Raw genomic sequence first — 18934 nt, 5'->3', positions numbered from 1 at the left:
GAGTCGGGTGGAGGTGGTCCTGTTATTGAGGGTGTGGGGAGTTGGGAGGAGGTGGTCCTGTTATTGAGGGTGTGGGGAGTCGGGTGGAGGTGGTCCTGTTATTGAGGGTGTGGGGAGACAGGAGGAGGTGGTCCTGTTATTGAGGATGGGGAGTCGAGAGGAGGTGGTCCTGTTATTGAAGGTGTCGGGAGTCGGGTGGAGGTGGTCCTGTTATTGAGGGTGTGGGGAGACAGGAGGAGGTGGTCCTGTTATTGAGGGTGTGGGGAGTCGGGCGGAGGTGGTTCTGTTATTGAGGATGGGGAGTCGAGAGGAGGTGGTCCTGTTATTGAGGGTGTGGGGAGTCGGGTGGAGGTGGTCCTGTTATTGAGGGTGTGGGGAGTCGGGAGGAGGTGGTCCTGTTATTGAGGGTGTGGGGAGTCGGGAGGAGGTTGTCCTGTTATTGAGGGTGTGGGGAGTTGGGAGGAGGTGGTCCTGTTATTGAGGGTGTGGGGAGACAGGAGGAGGTGGTCCTGTTATTGAGGGTATGGGGAGTCAGGAGGAGGTGGTCCTGTTATTGAGGGTGTGGGGAGTCGGGAGGAGGTGGTCCTGTTATTGAGGGTGTGGGGAGTCGGGAGGAGGTGGTCCTGTTATTGAGGGTGTGGGGAGTCGGGAGGAGGTTGTCCTGTTATTGAGGGTGTGGGGAGTTGGGAGGAGGTGGTCCTGTTATTGAGGGTGTGGGGAGTCAGGAGGAGGTGGTCCTGTTATTGAGGGTGTGGGGAGTCGGGAGGAGGTGGTTCTGTTATTGAGGATGGGGAATCAGTAGGAGGTGCTACTGTGAACGAAGGGCATGCAGAAGCCTGCTCCAGTCTACTTGGTGGTGGAAGCAGCTGTGGGGGCCTCCCTATCTCCTCAGCCCACATTGTGTGGGCCCAGACTGTGACAAACTGTGGAGTGTGGTCACATTCAGGTAGAGTGAGGCTGCTGCTCGTGTTTGTGCAGAGTTGGGGGACCATTGAATGTGCTCATCTCTAGCCAGGCTGCCTACCCCAGATCTGTCTAACCGCACACGGGACTGGTCATATTACTCTGGTTGGGAAACTGTTATGAAATTTCTTGCACCAATTCCGGTGTTGATTTTGTATCCTACAGCAGTCTGACTGGAGTTGAGCATTGGATACAGTTGTGCAGTGATTATAGTGTCAGCTAGATGTGAATTCAAATTGGCCAGTCCTGAATGGTGCCAGGGATGAGGGGCTTCAGTTATGTGTAGGTATTGGAGAAGTGGTGATTGCTCTCCTTAGAGTGGAGAAGGTTCCGGCAAGATATGATCGAGCTGTTCAAAATTATGAGGGGTTTGGACTGAGTAAATGAGGAGACACTGTTTCCAGTGGCAGGAGGGTTTGGTAAAGTTAAGGTGAATGGCTAAAGAACTAGAGGGAGAGATGATCATTTTGTTTTACCTGGAATGCACTGCCTGAAAGGGCAGGGGGGGAGCAGATTCAATCTTAACTTTCAAAAGAGATTTGGATAAATACTTGAAAAGGAAACATTTTTGCAGGATGGCGGAGAAAGAGCCGGAGGCAGTGAGGCTAATTGGATAGATCTGCTAAAGAGCCGGCACGAGTACGAGGGGCCAAATGGCCTCTTTGGTATATTTTTCTGTGAAATCCCGCCACGTCCAGCTGTTTGAAATTTTATTCAACGGATGTGGTCATTTGCGAGTGGGAATGAGGGGGGAATAGCTGATTCTGGACATTAGCCGGTCTGGGTAATGGGCTCCCAGTGACTGGAACCAGTTGGGTAGATGGTGCGTTCAGACAGTGTCCTTACATACAGTTCTTCACTCCCCTGCCTCAAGGCCATCACCGCTGGCTTCTTCTATCACACGGCCCGGCTCACACGCACTGGCTACAAGACGGTGAAGCACCAGCAAGCGGTCTACATCCACCCCAATAGCAGCCTGTTCGAGGAGCAACCCCGATGGCTCATCTACCACGAGCTCGTCTTCACTACTAAGGAGTTCATGAGACAGGTATGGTTTCCCCTTATCTCTCTCTCTCTCTCCCTCCCTCCCTCCCTCTCTCTCTTTCTCCCTCTCTCTCTCCCTCTCTCTCCCTCCCTCCCTCTCTCTCTCCCTCTCTCTCCCTCTCCCCCTCTCTCTCGCTCTCTCTCTCCCTCCCTCTCTCTCTCTCCCTCTATCCTCTCTCTCTCTCTCTCCCTCCCTCCCTCCCTCTCTCTCTCTCTCTCTCTCTCTCTCTCTCTCTACATTACTATTTCCTGCTTCTTCTGCAGGAGCCTTCAGGGCGCTGGTTGACTCTGGTGCCTCATCCTGAGTACCCTGGGGCATAAGCCCAGCCCAGTGAGAATTGGCAGCTATTCACCTGTGGAGGGCATTGCCAGGCCAGCCTGCCCTCTCATCTTCCCCAACCCCCCCAACCCAAACTCAATCCCCACACCGAGGCAACTTCAGAAGCACAGAGAGGGATGAAGGAAGGGCTTGTCTTATGAGGAAAGGCTGACCAGGTCGGGCCTATACTCATTGGAGTTTAGAAGAATGAGAGGTGATCGTATTGAAACACACAAGACCCTGAGGGGACTTGACAGGCTAGATGCTGAGAGGATGTTTCCTCTAGAGGGCACAGTTTGAAAATAAGGCCTAACCCTTTTAAGAGGGAAGTGAGGAATTCTTTCTCTCAGAGTCGTTAGCTTGTGGAATTCTCTACTCTAAAGAACAGTGGAGGCTGTTTTTTTTCCATTTATGGGATGTGGGCATCGCTGGCTAGGCCAGTGTTTATTACCCATCCCTAATTACCCTTGAGAAGGTGGTGGTGAGCTGCCACCTTGAATAGCTGCAGTCCATGCAGTGTAGGTACACCCCCAGTGCTGTTAGGGAAGGAGTTCCAGGATTTTGACCCAGCGACAGTGAAGGAATGATGATATATTTCCAAGTCAGGATGGTGTGTGGCTTGGAGGGGAACTTGCAGCTGGTGATGTTCCCATGCATCTGCTTCCCTTGTCCTTCTAGGTGGTAGAGGTCAAGGGTTTCAAAAGTGCTGTCGAAGGAGCCTTGGTGAATTTCTGCAGTGCATCTTGGAGATGGTACACACACTGCTGCCACTGTTCGTCAGTGGTGGAGGGAATGAGTGTTTGTGGAAAGGGTGCCACTCAGCCGGGCTGCTTTGTCCTGGACAATGTTGAGCTTCTTGAGTGTTGTTGGAGCTGCACTCATCCAGGCAAGTGGAGAGTACTCCATCACACTCCTGACTTGTGCCTTGTAGATAATGGACAGACTTTGTGGAGTCAGGAGGTGAGTTACTCGCCACAGGATTCCCAGCCTCTGACCTCTTATAGCCACAGTATTTCTATGGCTAGTCCAGTTCAGTTTCTGGTCAATGGTAACCCCCCAGGATGTTGATAGTGGGGGATTCAGCGATGGTAATGCCATTGAATGTCAAGAGGAGATGGTTAGATTCTCCTTTGTTGGAGATGGTCATTGCCTGGCACTTGTGTGGCACAAATGTTCCTTGCCGATTGTCAGCCCAAGCCTGGATATTGTTCAGGGTCTTGCTGCATTAAGACATGGACTGCATGGGCTGCTGAATATAATCAGGGCAGAGGTTGTCAGATTTTTGATTGACAAGGGAATTAAGGGTTGTTTTGGAGTGGGTGCAGACCGAAAGTGGAGTTAAAGCCGCAATCATATCATATCAGCTATGATCTTATTGAATGACAGAGCAGGTTCAAGGGGCTGAATGGCCTACTCCTCCTGTTTCTTATGTTCAGACAACACACAAAGAGGCCGTTTAGCTCAGCCGGTCTAAATATATATTTTGTGGTATTGGTTGACGAAGAATCAGTGGATGCGAGAGAAATCGCCCTGTTGCTCTTCAAAGTAGTGGCTACATGGGATCTTACATCTACCCGAGAAGGCTGACAGGGCCTCCGCACCCGGGAAGGCTGACAGGGCCTCCGCACCCGGGAAGGCTGACAGGGCCTCTGCACCCGGGAAGGCTGACAGGGCCTCCGCACCCGGGAAGGCTGACAGGGCCTCCGCACCCGGGAAGGCTGACAGGGCCTCCGCACCCGAGAAGGCTGACAGGGCCTCCCCACCCGGGAAGGCTGACAGGGCCTCCGCACCCGGGAAGGCTGACAGGGCCTCCGCACCCGGGAAGGCTGACAGGGCCTCCGCACCCGGGAAGGCTGACAGGGCCTCCGCACCCGGGAAGGCTGACAGGGCCTCCCCAGCCGGGAAGGCTGACAGGGCCTCCCCACCCGAGAAGGCTGACAGGGCCTCCGTTTAATGTCTCTTCCTAAAAGAGCACTCCCTCAGCACCGCGCTGGGTGTGTCAACCAGGAGAAGCCCCTGGAGTGGGACCTGAACCCACAACCTCCCGACTCAGTCGGAGAGCACCCCCCACCGAGCCACAACCGACACCTGGCCAATGAGGAAGGGTTCCCCATCTTATGGATGGAGCCTGATGATGGTGTTGGCGCCTTTTCGGTTTGTAATGAGTCAGCCCACCCCCCCCTCCAGCCCTTCACTGAGCATACCACCTTCTGTATCTCTGTCTGCGCAGCACGCCGGGTACCTTTTAACTCCGCGCAACCCATCTCAATCTGCCCTTCTGTTGCAGGTGATTGAGATCGACAGTGGATGGCTGTTGGAGGTTGCTCCCCATTACTACAAGTCCAAAGAGCTGCAGGATGCGGCCAGCAAGAAGATGCCCAAGAAGGTGGGGAAGACCCGGGAGGAGCTGGGCTGAGGGTGACAGCGCTTCCCAGAGGTCAAACCTATTGTGCCAGGAACATGAGCCGTGTGTGTCCTACCCTCCCCTCCCCCCCACCCCCCCACCCACCCTCTCCCAGGGCAGTTCCATGTCACCCTTGGACCACTGTCAATGTTCTTGGTCGTTCATTATGCACAGACTGACTATCGTATGGAAGATAACCTTGAATACGGGTTCCACTGACGTTCCCGGGATTGCGTCCAATGCCTAGGTCAGATTGAATTGGAGCGACCCCCCTCTTGCCCCTGGGAGGACTCTACCTCGCCCCAGCAGGCGGCAGCTCGGGGCTGGGCGAAGAAGGCCCGCGACCAACGGTGGCTCCCACCATAACCAGGCCGCGGCCTGGCAGTCTCTTGTGGCACCATGCCGCAATCACCCTGGTGGATCAGAGGCACTGGGTCGAGATAACCAAGCGGGGCGAGTTACCGGGGACAAAAACCCAGTGGTTTTGGGAGCCTGGCGCAGGAGCAGGTATCACAGAGCCGGGCTCAGCTTCAGTCAGCAGCAGTGACTGATTCTCAGGACTCGTTCACTTTTGTACCTGTGTAGTTTCTGCAGCACGGGGTGTCTCGGCAGCCTGGACTTGCTGATTATTGAGGTTTTAAATAAAGTTTGCCACTTGTGTAAAAAAAAATGCTCTTGTCTTCCCGTTAAAGCTCGGTCTTTCGTTTGTTAATATCTGTAGCTCGTGTAGAATACTTGCAATGGAGCTTTTACTAATGGAACGACCCCCTCTCGCCCCTGGGAGGAATTTACTACTAAACAAATCCGTTAATTCCTTCAGCAGCCTAAAGCCAGTGTGTCTCTGACAGGACTGAGAGGCCTCGCCACTGGATTCCCTCAGGGGCCTAAAGTCAAAGTATCTCAGTGACGGGACTGAGAGGCCTTGCCACTGGATTCCCTCACGAGCTGTAGTTGGTGACTATTAACACAGCGGCCTCAGCTATCCTCAGTGCTAGAAGACCAAGGATCTCCCAGCCGTCAGTGAACCAGGACAGGGAGGCTCCCATCACTGGGCTCCTTCAGTACTGCAGTCAGTGACCCCTAATAGAAGGTGTGAGGATCCTTCACAGTCAGAACGATATTCATGTGATTACTGCCAATGTCTGTACGCTGTACCCTGAATGCAGATGCTTCCTTGACAGCATGGACACGGTACAGGGGGCTGGGGGGTGATGTGGAGGCTGAAAGCAGTGATGTTAAGGTGGAATTTAGGACAGTGGTAGGAGAGAGATGTGGTGAGGCAGCAGGGCTTATGTGCCACAGAGGGTCTGAAGGAGGGGTTTGGGGTGGGGGCGGGGAGGTGGTGGCGAATACAGTGGACGAGATTAGGGAACATTGAGATTATGGAGAGATTTGTAAAGCGATGGCGAGAACTTGATAGTTAACGCACTGAGGAATGCAGAGCCAAGGAGGTCAGTAAGGACAAGGTACATGGATAAACGTGACTTTGTGAGGAAATCCTGGCAGCAGCTTCCCATGTCCTTACTCGCATCAATTCCACTTCACCCATCACCCCCCGGCACTCGCTGACCTGCACTGACTCTCGGCCAAGCAAGGCCTCGTTTTTAAAATTCTCAACCTTGTTTTTAAAGCTTTCCAATCCCTCATCCCTCCCTATCTCTGATCGACAGTCCTCCAGGATCTCTGTGCTCATCTGATTCTGGTCTCTTGCGCATCCCCGATTTTAATTGCTCCATCATTGGTGGCTGTGCTTTCAGCTGCCAAGTTTCTAACCTTTGGTATATCCTCCATACACCTCTCTCTCCTATTTCAAAATGCTCCTTCAAACCTCTCTCTTTGACCCAGCATTTAGTCATCTGACCTTACTATCATCTTATGTGGCTTGTTGTCATCACCCCTTGACGTTCAATGGCATTACCATCACTGAATCCCCCACTATCAACATCCTGGGGGTTACCGTTGACCAGAAACTGAACTGGACTAGCCATATAAATACTGTGGCTACAAGAGCAGGTCAGAGGCTAGGAATAGTGCGATGAGTAACTCACCTCCCCAAAGCCTGTCCACCATTGACAAGGCGCAAGTCAGGAGTGTGGTGGGATACTCCCCACTTGCCTGGATGAATGCAGCTCCCACAACAGTCAAGAAGCTTGACACCGTTCAGCACAAAGCAGCCCGCTTGACTGGCACCCCATCCACATTCACTCCCTCCACCACTGACGCACAGTAGCAGCAGTGTGTACCATCTACAAGATGCACTGCAGGAATTCACCAAGGCTCCTTCGACAGCACCTTCCAAACCCACAACCACTACCATGTAGAAGGACAAGGGCAGCAGATAGATGGGAACACCACCACCTGCAAGTTGCCCTCCAAGTCACTCACCATCCTGACTTGGAAATATATCACCATTCCTTCACTGTGGCTGGGTCAAAATCCTGGAACTCCCTATCTAGCAAGCATTGTGGGTGTACCTACACCTCGTAGATTGCAGCGGTTCAAGGAGGCAGCTCACCACCACCTTCTCAAGGGCATTTAGGGATGGGCAATAAATGCTGGCCCAGGCAGCGAAACCCACATCCCATGAATGAATTTAGAAAAATTGTTTTATAATGCTTCTGTTAAGCACCTTGGGACATTTTATTACAGTGAAGGAGCTATATCAATATAAGTTGTTGGTGAGAACAGATCGTTTAAAAAAAAATTGCAGCCACACGTTTTATCTATTTCCAGTGTTCGGAAACTCTGATCGCGAAAAGAGTTACACAGAAGTGAAACAGTGCGAAAGTGCAGGTCAGGTGACCTGGAACTGGAACACCATTAGAGAGAAAGTGTCCCAGGGAGCAGGACATGGAGGGGGGAGTTAGGGAAAAAAAATTTTAAATCAAGGAGGAAGTCCCAAACCAGGGAGTGTGACAGAAAAAGGCCCCAGAAGAAAGTCCCAGGCAGGGTTAAAGACGGAGATCAAAGAAAGCACCCACTGAGTCAAGGTAAAGGAACTGGGAAAAAGGCTCCAAGTTAAAGAAAGAGCTGTGAGGAGTAGATTTGAAGCGAAGCGGGGTTGAGATCCAAGGAGGCGGCCGAAGGTTGGTGACCACGTGCTGCGGGCCATTAGGGGCAAAGGTACCCTTTTGGAGCAGTGGTGCTCTGTTTGGCACGGCCAAAGATCTGGAAGTGTGCTTTGGAAGGTGAAGCGTGAGTGTCCTCGGAGGTCCAAGGGAAAGGAATCTCGGAAGGCAGGATTGAAACCCTGGCGGGGTGGGCCCTTGTTGAAGTTGTCCAAGTGGGAGCGGCAGTGAGGAGCATTCCCGGGTGAGCGAGCTCCTCAAATGTGGAGATTGGAAACCCTCATGAGAAAAACAAGAGTTTCAGGGAGACCGGTTGGTTCACGGTGCGACAAGCTGCCGGGTGGGTTGTTGAGAAATCCATAGACTCGGCTTTGGTCACATCTGTCATTTACTTTGGAGCGTGTTGCATCTGTCCACACTTCAACAGTTGGTTCATATGTAACACAAATATTATAGTATAAGATAGATATGGTATGTTCTCTCGTTCCGAGTTTGTATGTGTCTGCAAAGGTATAGCTGGGTGAGGGAATAGTGAATATTTGAATCGTTTTCTTATGTTTGTATTAAGATCTTTCTAACATTTTTGTCTGGTGTAATATAGTTCATTTTTCTTGTTTAATAAATATTTTATTTTTTGCTTAAAAATTCACCAGATTCCAGTGAATTTGTTGAATAACTTTCCTCCGCGATTTCTTTAAAAAAAAGGCTTGGATTTATCGAGGGTTCGCCTCTGGGAACGGAATTGTTCAGTAGTAATATCAGCTGGGATCGTAATACCAGCCATTCACCAAAATAACTGATCCAACAATCCCCATCATTTCTCTCGGGTTTCCTCCGCCGTTTGGCGCTGTCCCTGGCGGCTCCTCCCCTCCGCCGGGTGGCGCTGTCTCTGGCGGCTCCTCTCTCCTTTCCTCCAGGTGGCGCTGTGGTTGGCGGCTCTTCCCCTCCCGCGCGGTGGCGCTGTCGCTGGCGGTTCCTCTCCTCCGTACGGCGGCGCCGCCGCTGGCGGCAGCTCCTCCCCTCGGACGGTGGCGCTGTTGCTGGCGGCTCCTCCCCTCGGCCCGGTGGCGCAGTCGCTGGCGGCTCCTCCTCCCCACCGCCCGGTGGCGCTGCGCCTGGAGCGGGGCGGAGTGGGTAGGGAGGAGGAGGAGGAGGGGGGCGATGTTTCCTATTTCTGGGCCCAGCGCCTGAGTCGCAGGCCGAAGGTGATTTTGTCCGGGGCGCAGATTTTCATGTTTCAGTTCGGGTTAATGGGGCTGGGTTGGCCCCGATGGGAGCAGCTGGAGAAGGAAGAGGGAATGAATTTGAACAGCAGATTTGGCGGGGGGGGGGGGGGGGGGGGAGCGAAGGGAAAAGGAAGATATTGCATTTCTATAGCGCCTTTCACAACGTCTCAAAGTGTTTTTCAGCCACTGGAGCCCCTCTCAAGCGCGGTCACTGCCCTAATGTAGGCAGCGCGGCAGCCAATTTGCGCACAGCAAGCTCCCACTAACAGCCATGTGATAATGACCGTGTAATCTGTTTTTGTGATGTTGGTTGAGCCGCAAGTATTAGCCCAGGACACCAGGAAGAACTCCCCTGCTGTACATCAGCATGGGATCTTCTACTAACTGTAAACCTGTGTACTCGGGATTCTGTGGCATGTGGAGGCTGAGACATTGGAGAATGGCAGTCTCGATTCCGGAGCCCCAAGCGAACCATGAAATCCAAATTAGTCATCGGCAATATGGAGGGAGAGGAGAGACAGTTTGCAATGATTTTGGGTAACAAGAGTATTTAGAAGCTGAGAGGTAGAGGCTGCATTGCTGGAGACGAGGGTACATGCAGCTCATGTCCCATGTGCACTAAAAATCTAATTCTTTCGGCCTCTCCAGAAGTACCATGGCTGATTCTTGCTTCCAGTCTGACCCGGATTTCTGCCCTGAGTGCGGAACGATCCTGCCACTGCCTGGCCTTGAGGAGTACGTCGTTTGTCGCAAGTGTGATTTCCAAATCAGTATTCACAGTGAGTGTTTAAGATTGTTTGGGTAAATGTTACAGGAGCTGTGCGCACAGTAAAACTTTCTGTCCTGTCCCATTAAACCTTGCCTGGGCAGGTACAGCATGGGTTAGATACAGAGTAAAGCTCCCTCCGCACTGTCCCCATCAAACACTCCCAGGACAGGTACAGCACGGGGTTAGATACAGAGTAAAACTCCCTCTACACTGTCCCATCAAACACTCCCAGGGCAGATAGAGCACAGGGATGGTTACAGAGTGACACCGCTATCAACTCTGTCCCATGAAACCAAGGCAAGTTTGAACTGGGTTTAGTTTGAGGTGTCAAGTTTTTGTTTGCAAGCCTCCCTCTGAGCCAGGTTTGGTTTGTTGGCCTGGATTTGAGGTGAGTTTAGTTTGACAGTCTGGGTTTGGTTTAATATGAGGCCTATTTGGGGCTGAGTTTAGTTTAAGGGCCCTGGTTCAGGCCGCCTTCAGTTTGAGGGCCCCAGGTTGGGATGGGTTTGATTTTGACCTAGATTTCAACTGGTCTGGAAGTGGCTTGAGGCCCATGGCCTGTATTTTAAATCTGAGCTCCATGTTGCTACCTTTGTTCTTTTGCAGTGTTTGAAGGAACTGAGGTCTGCTCGGAGATGGTGTTTAACAATCCAGAAGTTATGCAGTTAAACATGGCAGCTGCAGTTGAGGAAGGAGAACTGAAAGGACCTGTGGTGAGTGGCCATGATGGAGTTACCAGGGATGCCGTGAGCTTTTGTGAATCAGAGACAACCGGAAGGGAGACACTTAAATGTGGCTGGCGCGGGCAGGGTGGTGGGGGCACTGTGGGCTTTGGGAGACCATTTTGGAACAGTCTTTGAATGGGAGGACTTATTAAAAGAGCCCTTTAATCAGGAGGCATAATAGAAGGGAACTTTGGGACGTTGTAATGACAGGTGTGTTGAGCAATTTAAATGTGTTGGGGGAAGCGTTGACACAAAGATAGGCAGTATTGTAAGTGTCAATAGAAGTTTAAAATTACAGGGCCATTGATAGGTTAAGTGAATGGGCAGATCTATAGTAAATGGTTATCAATATAGAGTCTAATGTGAGGCCATTCACTAGACTTAAAAAGATAGAATACATTCTAAATGCTGAAAAGCTAGAAACAGTGACTATCCAAAGAGACTGGGGTTGTGGTGGGTGCCCTTCTACACAGATCACTAAAGTGTCAGGAACAGGTACAGAAAGTAACATAAAAAGGCCAATAGAATGCTGTCCTTTATATCTCTGTAAGAAGGATATATTGGCCTTTTGGGGCAGCATAGATTTACCAGAATGATACCTGGACTCCAAGGGTTAAATTACAGAGAGAGATTACACAGACTAGGATTGTATCCAGTGGAATTTAAATGGTTAAGGGGTGTTTTGATTAAAGACTTTAGGACATTAAGAGGAACAAATGGGGTCAATAGAAACTATTTCTGCTGGCCGGGGAATCTAAGACTAACGGGACACGGTGTAAAAAATTAGAGCCAGACCCTTCAGGAGTGAAATGAGGAAACACAAAGGGCGGGAGAAGTTTGGAACTCTCTTCGACGGACTGTAGTTGATCAGTTATAATTTTAAATTTGGGCATTAAGGTGTTAAGGGATAAGGGGCAAAGGTGGGTATGTGGAGCTGCGTCGCAGATTAACCATGATCTTATTGAATGGCAGAACAGGCTCAAGGGGATAAATTGACAATTTTTCTATCAACTGCAGACTTCTAAATTGTGCTTCTTACATTTAAATCGACGTTGTTGATATATGCCACGGAGAGCAAGAGGCCTAGTATTGAACCGTGTGGAACCCCACTGCAAACTGCCTGCCAGTCATAGAAACCCCCATCCACCAGATGGGGCTTCCTGCCACTGAACGTAAGAGCAAAAGAAATAGGGGCAGGCATAGACGACATGCCCCAACATGCCTGCTCTGCAATGAAGTACAATCGTGGCTGATCTTGGACTTCAACTCCATTTTCCTGTCTGCTTCCCATATCCCCGAGAGACCAAAAATCTGCCTATCCCAGCCGTAGATGTATTCAACGATGGAGCATCCACAACCCTCTGGGGTAGAGAATTCCAAAGATTTGTAACCATTTTTTGAGTGAAGTAATTTCTCCTCATCCCAGTCCTAAATGATCGACCACATATCCTGAGACACTGCCCCCATGTTTTCAATTCCCCAATCGGTGGAAACAGTTTCCCAGCATACTGAGCCAGTTTTAGACCCGCTTGCCATTTTACCTTGGGACCCATGAGCTTTTACTTCTCTGACCAGTCTGTCATGTCAGACCATGTCAAAAGCCTTGCTAGAAGCCCATGCAGGCCATGTCAAACACTCTACCCTCACCGACACACCATGTGATCTCTGTCAAAAAATTCAGTTAAGTTAGTCAGATGTGATCTTCCTTTAACAAATCCACGCTGACTGGCCCTGACTAATCTGTGCTTTTCTAAATGAAGATTTATCCTGTCTCAAAATTGTTTCTAATAATTTGCCTACCACCCAAGGTTAGGCTGACTGGCCAGTCGTTGCTCGGTTTATCCCTTCCTCCCTTGCTTAAGCAACTGCACGATGTTAGCAGGACTGTTGACGAGAGAATTGGAAAATGGCCAGAGACTTTGCTATTTCTGCCTTGGCTTCTCTGAATGGCTCGGGATACACTTCATTCAGGCCTAGTTGTTTATCCGATTTCAAAGATGCTAAACTCCTTTAATATTTCCCCTCTCACTGTGTTTACCCCATCCAATATTTCACACTCCTCCTGAACTGCAATTCCCGTACCTTCCTCCTCTTTTTGTGATGACAGTCACAAAGTATTAATTTGGAACCATGCCCACGTTTTGCACCTCCGCACACAGGTCACGATAATGATTTCCTTGAATAGGCTCTACACTTGCCTTCGTTGTCCTCTTGCTCTTTAAGAGTTGGCTGCGTTTGTGGCCAATGCCGTGCATGCGCAGCTCTGGTGTTTTGTTCCGTGATGTCACCGCGAGCGACAGAGTAGGCAGCGGCCAGGAGGAGCAGAGGTGCTTATCAAACAGTTATTGGAGTTGCAGGGCGGTATTTTGCAACTTCTGCTTCTTTAACTGGTATTCCCTCATCGCCCGGATCTAGTGGACACTTTAAGGGGCTTACCCGGAGTTACATAAAATGTTTTGACAGCCCGTTCCCAAAACATGTAAAACCTAATGAAACGGGAGGAGATGTGTTTTTGGATGTAAATGCACAACCCAGAGTTCTCGCCATCATCCCGAAAAGTGGATGGGCAGCAGGGCAATGAAATCAGGCTTAAGTTTCTATCTCAAGTTCCTTGGCAGGCCGGGCGCAGCGGAATGACATCATTGGTTTTCTGAGCGTGTGCGGACAGCTATCGGCAGCCATTTTTGTTGTTGGCAGGAGCCATCTTCGGGGCCGTCTTGCGTTGGCAGGAGACGCAATGTCCAGTGTTTATAAAACACCTTTGGATTTTCCATGATCTTATTTGCCAATATTTTTTCAAGCCCCCTCTTTGTTTTCCTAATTTAATTTTTAATTTCGCACCTATATTTATAGGGGAATACCCCCGTTTAAAGCGCATTCTAATAACGCATTTTCACTTAAGCGGGATTTGTAAATTGTGGAACTTACCCCAATACCGCTGTCCCCTTTTACGTTTTAGCGTTGTTACTACGTGTGTGCCGGGAGCCACGTGGCAACTGTGCATGCTCGGTTTGTCTTTTTAAACACAGCGCTGCCTTTCCCAACCGCTCGCTTCCATTTGCCAATTCTCTTTCCATAAGTGTGCTAAATCTAACTGAATTCTGAATTGTGCGCTCCCATTGATGACCTCTTCCACCTGCCCATCCTCGTTCCCTTAAAATCAAGATCTGCCCCTTCTCTTGTTGTGTTTTCTTTGCTGTGGCTCTGGGCTTGTGAGAGGCTCGCGGGTGGAGGAAGTGAGCAAAGAAGCGAACGAGGCAGTAGGAGGAGCGCAGTGTGGGAGAGGCTAGATAGGCGGTGAGTGGGAGGGTCAACTGAGGCCTCAACTTCACATTCCTGCCCGCTCCCCAAATCCCTTGATTCCCTGAAAGGGAATCCTGGATATATTGGCCTTGGAGGGGAGTGCAGCAGAGATTCAGCAGAATGAAATCTGGACTTGCAAGGGTTAAATTATGAAGAGAGACTACACAAACTCGGGTGGTATTCCCTGTGATTTAGAAGATTATTGATGATTTGATCAAAGTTTTCAAGATATTTAGGGACACTAATTGGGTAGATAGAAACTATTTCCTCTACCTGTTTTTGGGGGAAATGGGGATGGCAGAGGGAGGGGTGGGGCATTGCTTTAGGACAAAGGAGCTCTGGTCTACAAACTAAGAGCCAGACTTTTCAAGAGTGAAGTTAGGAAACACCTCTACATACAAAGTGTTGTGGTAGTTTGGACCACTCTTCTGTGAAGTCAATTGATAATTTTAAATTTGTGATTGATAAAGCTTTGTCAACCAACGGTATTAAGGGATATCCGGCAACAGAGGGTAAATGGATTTGGGTCAAAGATCAGCCAAGAATGGCGGAAGAGTCTCAGGAGGAGACTTAAATGACGTATATACAAACATACAAATTAGGAGCAGGAGTAGGCCATTCAGCCCCTCAAGCCTGCTTTGCCACATGATCTACCTGTGGCCTCAAGTCCACTCTCCTCACCACCCCCCCACCCCCTGATAACCTTTGACTTCCTTGTTAGTCAAGAATCTGTCTACCTCTGCCTTAAAAATATTCACTGACCCTGCCTCTGCCACTCGCTGGGGAGGAGAGTCCCAAAGGCTCACGACCCTCTTGAGAGAGAGAGTTTCTCCTCATTCCCATCTCCTGTTCCATGTGAATGGAGGGGATGGTGTGTTAGGTGGTGAATGGGGGGGCGGGGGGCGGAGGTGTGTGGAATTGTGCGAACAGGTTAAGACCCACTTGTGGGAAGGTGGAAGAGGTGGAAGAGGCGCAGGGGCTTGAGGGTGCAAACTATCGGTGGTGGCTCCCCAGTCTCAGACACTAAAGGAGGGGGCGGTGGGGGGGGGGATGGGGGGCGTGGGTGTGGAGTGGTGATATTTGCTGCTTTCAAACCAGAGTGTGTTCTGCCTCCAGGTGGACCGGAAGTGCTCACGCTGTGGACACGACGGGATGGTGTATCACACACGGCAGACCCGCTCAGCAGATGAAGGACAGACTGTGTTCTACACGTGCATGAATTGCAGGTGGGTACAGGGTTGGGTGGGGGTCGACGGAGGAATTCGCGGAGAGTGGCGCAGACCTGTTTTGGGGGGCTGTGGGGAAGGTTCGGGAGGGGGAGCGGAGGTGGAGTGCGGTTAAGGCTATGTGAGACGTGTCTCCAGGAATTTGGGGGGGGTGGTGGGGCGAGTTGGCTGGTTTCAGGGAAGGGTGGGAGCGAGGTGCAGTTGGTCAATAGATTCAACCAATGGTGTTTTTGTTTTTAATTCCTTCATGGGATGTGGGAGTCGCTGGCAAAGCCAGCATTTGTTGCCCATCCCTAATTGCCTCTGAACTGAGTGACTTGCCATTGCAGAGGGCAGTTCAGAGTCAATCACATGGTGTCTGGAATCACATGTATACCAGACCAGGTAAGGACACCAGATTTCCTTCACTAAAAGGGGCATTAGTGAACCAGATGGGTTTTTATGCCAATTGATGATGGTTTCACGGTCACCATTACTGAGACTAGCTTTACATTATTTGATTTTAAATGACACCGGCTGCCATGATGGGATTTGAACCCATGTCCCCAGAGCCATTAGGCTGGGCCTCTGAATTACAAGTGCAGTGACATGACCACTGCACCACCGTTTCTCCTGTAACCATAATCTTGGCTTTGCAACGCATTGATGTTGTATCTCATCCTTTCAGGTACCAAGAAAAGGAGGACTCCTAATCGCAGGAGAGCTCAAAGTGTGTGGCAGGAGCTTGGACTGGTTTAAAGGAGCTGGTTTGATGGTGCCTCGCCCCAGCATGAAGCCTCTGAGACTGACTGTTAGATGGGACATGGTGGCAGCTGGGCTGTGAGTGCGGTCGGAATGTGCATTACTTCTTGCAACTAATGGGCCGATTGCAGGGCGAGGGCTCTCTCTCTCTTTCTCCACCCCACCACCCCCAGCCCTGTACGATATTCAGTTGCAGATTATGTAAATAAACGAACCAAATTCAGATTGTCAAGAGTTTTTGGAACATTCACGCGATGGTGGCTTAAACCAGGATCCATGAGAAATAAACAAAGCACAACGCGTTATAGCGTCAGGAACTTGCATTTACACGTGTTGCCTTTAACATAGTAAAAATGTCCAAGATGCTTCACAGGGATGTTGGCAGTCGAAATCCCCACACCCTCATTGAGAAAGCGGGCAGCACGGCCCTGCTTGGGTCGTGTGCGGGGCACTGGGTAAGAGTCCGGCTGTTGTAAAGCAAGAGGCCCCCCCCCCCGCCATACAGGTGCTGAAGGCATTGCAGAATGGGGGCTGGGACCCGGAGGAGGTTGTGTGGCATGGGTGGAGGTAAGGCAGGGCTTGTTAACGACTCAAAAACAGGGACACGTCAGCGTAGATTTAACAGAGCTGCGTCAGACACTTAACCAGACAGACGCACCCAGCACGTGACTGGTCGGTCACATCAGCCAGAATGGAGAGTCTGCTGGTCATACCATCCATCTCTGTAGGATCACTCCTGTGTGGTCTGACTGCTCCTCCTCAGGTCTCCTCGTCACTCAAACTCGTGGAATTTCTAAACGCTCTCACATTCCTTTGTCTTTGAAGCCACTGAACCATCACTCCCTGATGGTCTCGTCTGCTTTCTTACCTTGGGTGCTCCCTGCACGTTGAGGCATTGCTGTTCACTGAATTACAGCCTACATAACCATTAACTATTAATGCTCTTTGTAAAGGTTTTTGTTTGTAGTCAAATGTTGAATGACCTTGACTTTTCCTCCGGTTCGTTTTTCCTTTCGATAATTTCCTGCCCAACTCTCCTGAAAGTGACATGTCAGAGGCTGATGTGCCACTCCAGAGTTCCAACCTGGCTCTCCGCACTGGCTGAGAAAAATAAGTAAGGGTTTATGCTGGCTGACACTGCAGTACTGATGGAGTGCTGCACTGTCAGAAGTGCCATCTTTTTCCACATTATACCCATGAGTAAAATAGTCACTGAGGAATGTAATAATTTCACGGTGAAATCTCCTGAACGAATGTGACGACCAGGAGTCTCCCGGAACTGAGGACAAATTTCCTGGGAGGAAAGTGCTTCCTACTGGCGGTTCCTGCCTGCTTACCTTTATAATCTATTGGCAGATGAATCTCAAATCCACCCAAAGCCAAATTCAAGGAGGCAGCAGGAATCATATCTTGCAACTATTAAGGAATGGGAGAGAATCCCTTTCATTTAATTCTTCGTTCCCCACCTTCTGCCACCTGCAGCAGTCTTTTCTGATCTGCCGGAGAACAGGACTTATTTAATTCAATTGAGAAATGACTTTGAAACTTGGATAGAAGTCCAATCTGATGCAAGAGGACCTGGTCCACTGTTTTGCAGTGTTGTCAAGTTTGGACCGGGGGCTGAATGGTACTCTTGCGGGGCAGTTCAATTGTATTTCTGCGAGGGATAGAGTGCCACTGTTCAGCTTATATTCAACATTGCCTGTGATCAGTTGTGGCATTTAGTACACTAGTTTCTTTATAATGTCTTGGAACAATGTGATCCTGTTTTGCCATATTATTGATCCTCTCCAAAGGCCTTGAACAAGTCTTTGTTTGTTTTATGTAGGCTGTCATTTAGTTGCACAAGAAGTGTTTGAGGCAACATTGCTGAGTCACGTGTGAAATGGAATTCCTAGGGCCAGTAGGTAGAGCAAAACTTTCGATGCTATTTACAGAAAAATGCAAGAATGTTACGAAAGAGTAAAGAGTAAAGTTGAGACAACCACCAGTTGAGCACTGCAATAAAAACAGAAAAATGCTGGAGAAACTCAGCCGGTCTGGCAGCATCCGTAGAGAGAGAAATAGAGTTAACGTTTCCAGTCCGTATGACTCTTCTTCAGTCATATGGGTGTGTGCTAGAGGACTTCAGAAATGCAGATGTTACACTTGTTCAAAAAGGAATGTAAAGATAGACCCAGCAACAACAGGCTGGTCAGATCAACCTCAGTGGTGGGAAAGCTTTTAGAGCCGATATTCCAGGACAAAATTAACAGTGCGAGTGATTAGGAAGGCGAGTGGAATGTTGCCATTTATTGCCAGGGGGAATGGAATATAAAAGTAGGGATGTTATGCTACAGTTGTTAGTGAGACCACATCTGGAGTACAGTGTACAGCTTTGACCCTAAGGATATAATTCCATTAGAAGCAATTCAGAGAAGGTTCACTCGACTTGTTCCTGGGACGGAGGAGGGTAAACTTATGAGGAAAGGTTTGATAGGCTGAGCCTGTATCCATTGGAGTTCAAAAGAATATGATTGGAAAGAAAAGAAAAGAATCTTATTGAAACATGTAAGATCCTGAGGGTAATTGACAGGATGTATGCTGAGAGGATGTTTATCTCTGTGGGAGAGACTAAAACTAGGGGACACAGTTTAAAAATAAGGCGTCTCCTATTTAAGATGGAGATGAGAATTTTTTTCTCTGAGGGTTGTTACTCTATGGAATCCTCTTGCCCAGAGAGCAGTGGAGGCAGAGTCATTGTATATTTTCAAGGCTGAGTTGGATAGATTCTTGATTGACAAGTGGGGGTCAAAGGGTGTAGGGGTAAATAGGAAAATGAAGTTCAGGCCACAATCAGATCAGACACAATCTTATCAAATAGAGAAGGCTTGCCTACTCCTAATTTGTATGTTCGTATGTATGTAGTCACTCGAGCAAGTGTGGATTAACTAGAAAAGTCGTCACAGATTGGTTAAAGGCAAATTGTTTTTAACTTTACTGAGTTGTTTGATGTGGTATATACGGACTACTAAAAGTTTTTTGATAAAGTGCCACAAATTGAAGCCCATGGAATAAAAGGGATAGTGGCAGCATAGATACAAATTTGGCTGAGTGGCAAGAAAAAGTGTGTGGTGGTGAATGATTGTACATCACACTTTAGCCAT

At 49.5% G+C, this 18934-nt stretch overlaps 2 protein-coding genes across 2 annotated transcripts in view; both read left to right on the top strand.

Moving 5' to 3' along the window:
• Positions 1-6034, top strand: part of dhx16 (DEAH (Asp-Glu-Ala-His) box polypeptide 16) — a 41407-nt gene extending 35373 nt beyond the window's left edge. Inside the window, exons 20-21 of the mRNA XM_041212581.1 lie at positions 1838-2011; positions 4614-6034. Coding sequence (XP_041068515.1) covers positions 1838-2011; positions 4614-4742 — 303 coding nt within the window. The 3' untranslated portion in view covers positions 4743-6034. The remainder of the gene's footprint in view (positions 1-1837; positions 2012-4613) is intronic.
• A 2832-nt stretch (positions 6035-8866) lies between these two features.
• Positions 8867-16011, top strand: polr1h (RNA polymerase I subunit H). Its single transcript, XM_041212582.1, has 5 exons — positions 8867-9003; positions 9673-9803; positions 10400-10506; positions 14938-15047; positions 15715-16011. Exons 2-5 carry the CDS (start codon positions 9680-9682, stop codon positions 15737-15739), a joined length of 366 nt encoding a protein of 121 aa, XP_041068516.1. The 5' UTR covers positions 8867-9003; positions 9673-9679; the 3' UTR covers positions 15740-16011.
• The last annotated feature ends 2923 nt before the right edge of the window (positions 16012-18934 follow it).

Source organism: Carcharodon carcharias, chromosome 19 (genome assembly GCF_017639515.1).
Source record: "Carcharodon carcharias isolate sCarCar2 chromosome 19, sCarCar2.pri, whole genome shotgun sequence".
Lineage (NCBI taxonomy): Eukaryota > Metazoa > Chordata > Chondrichthyes > Lamniformes > Lamnidae > Carcharodon > Carcharodon carcharias.
The sequence above is the reverse complement of the archived record's forward strand: the minus strand, read 5'-3'. Positions and strand labels throughout refer to the sequence as shown.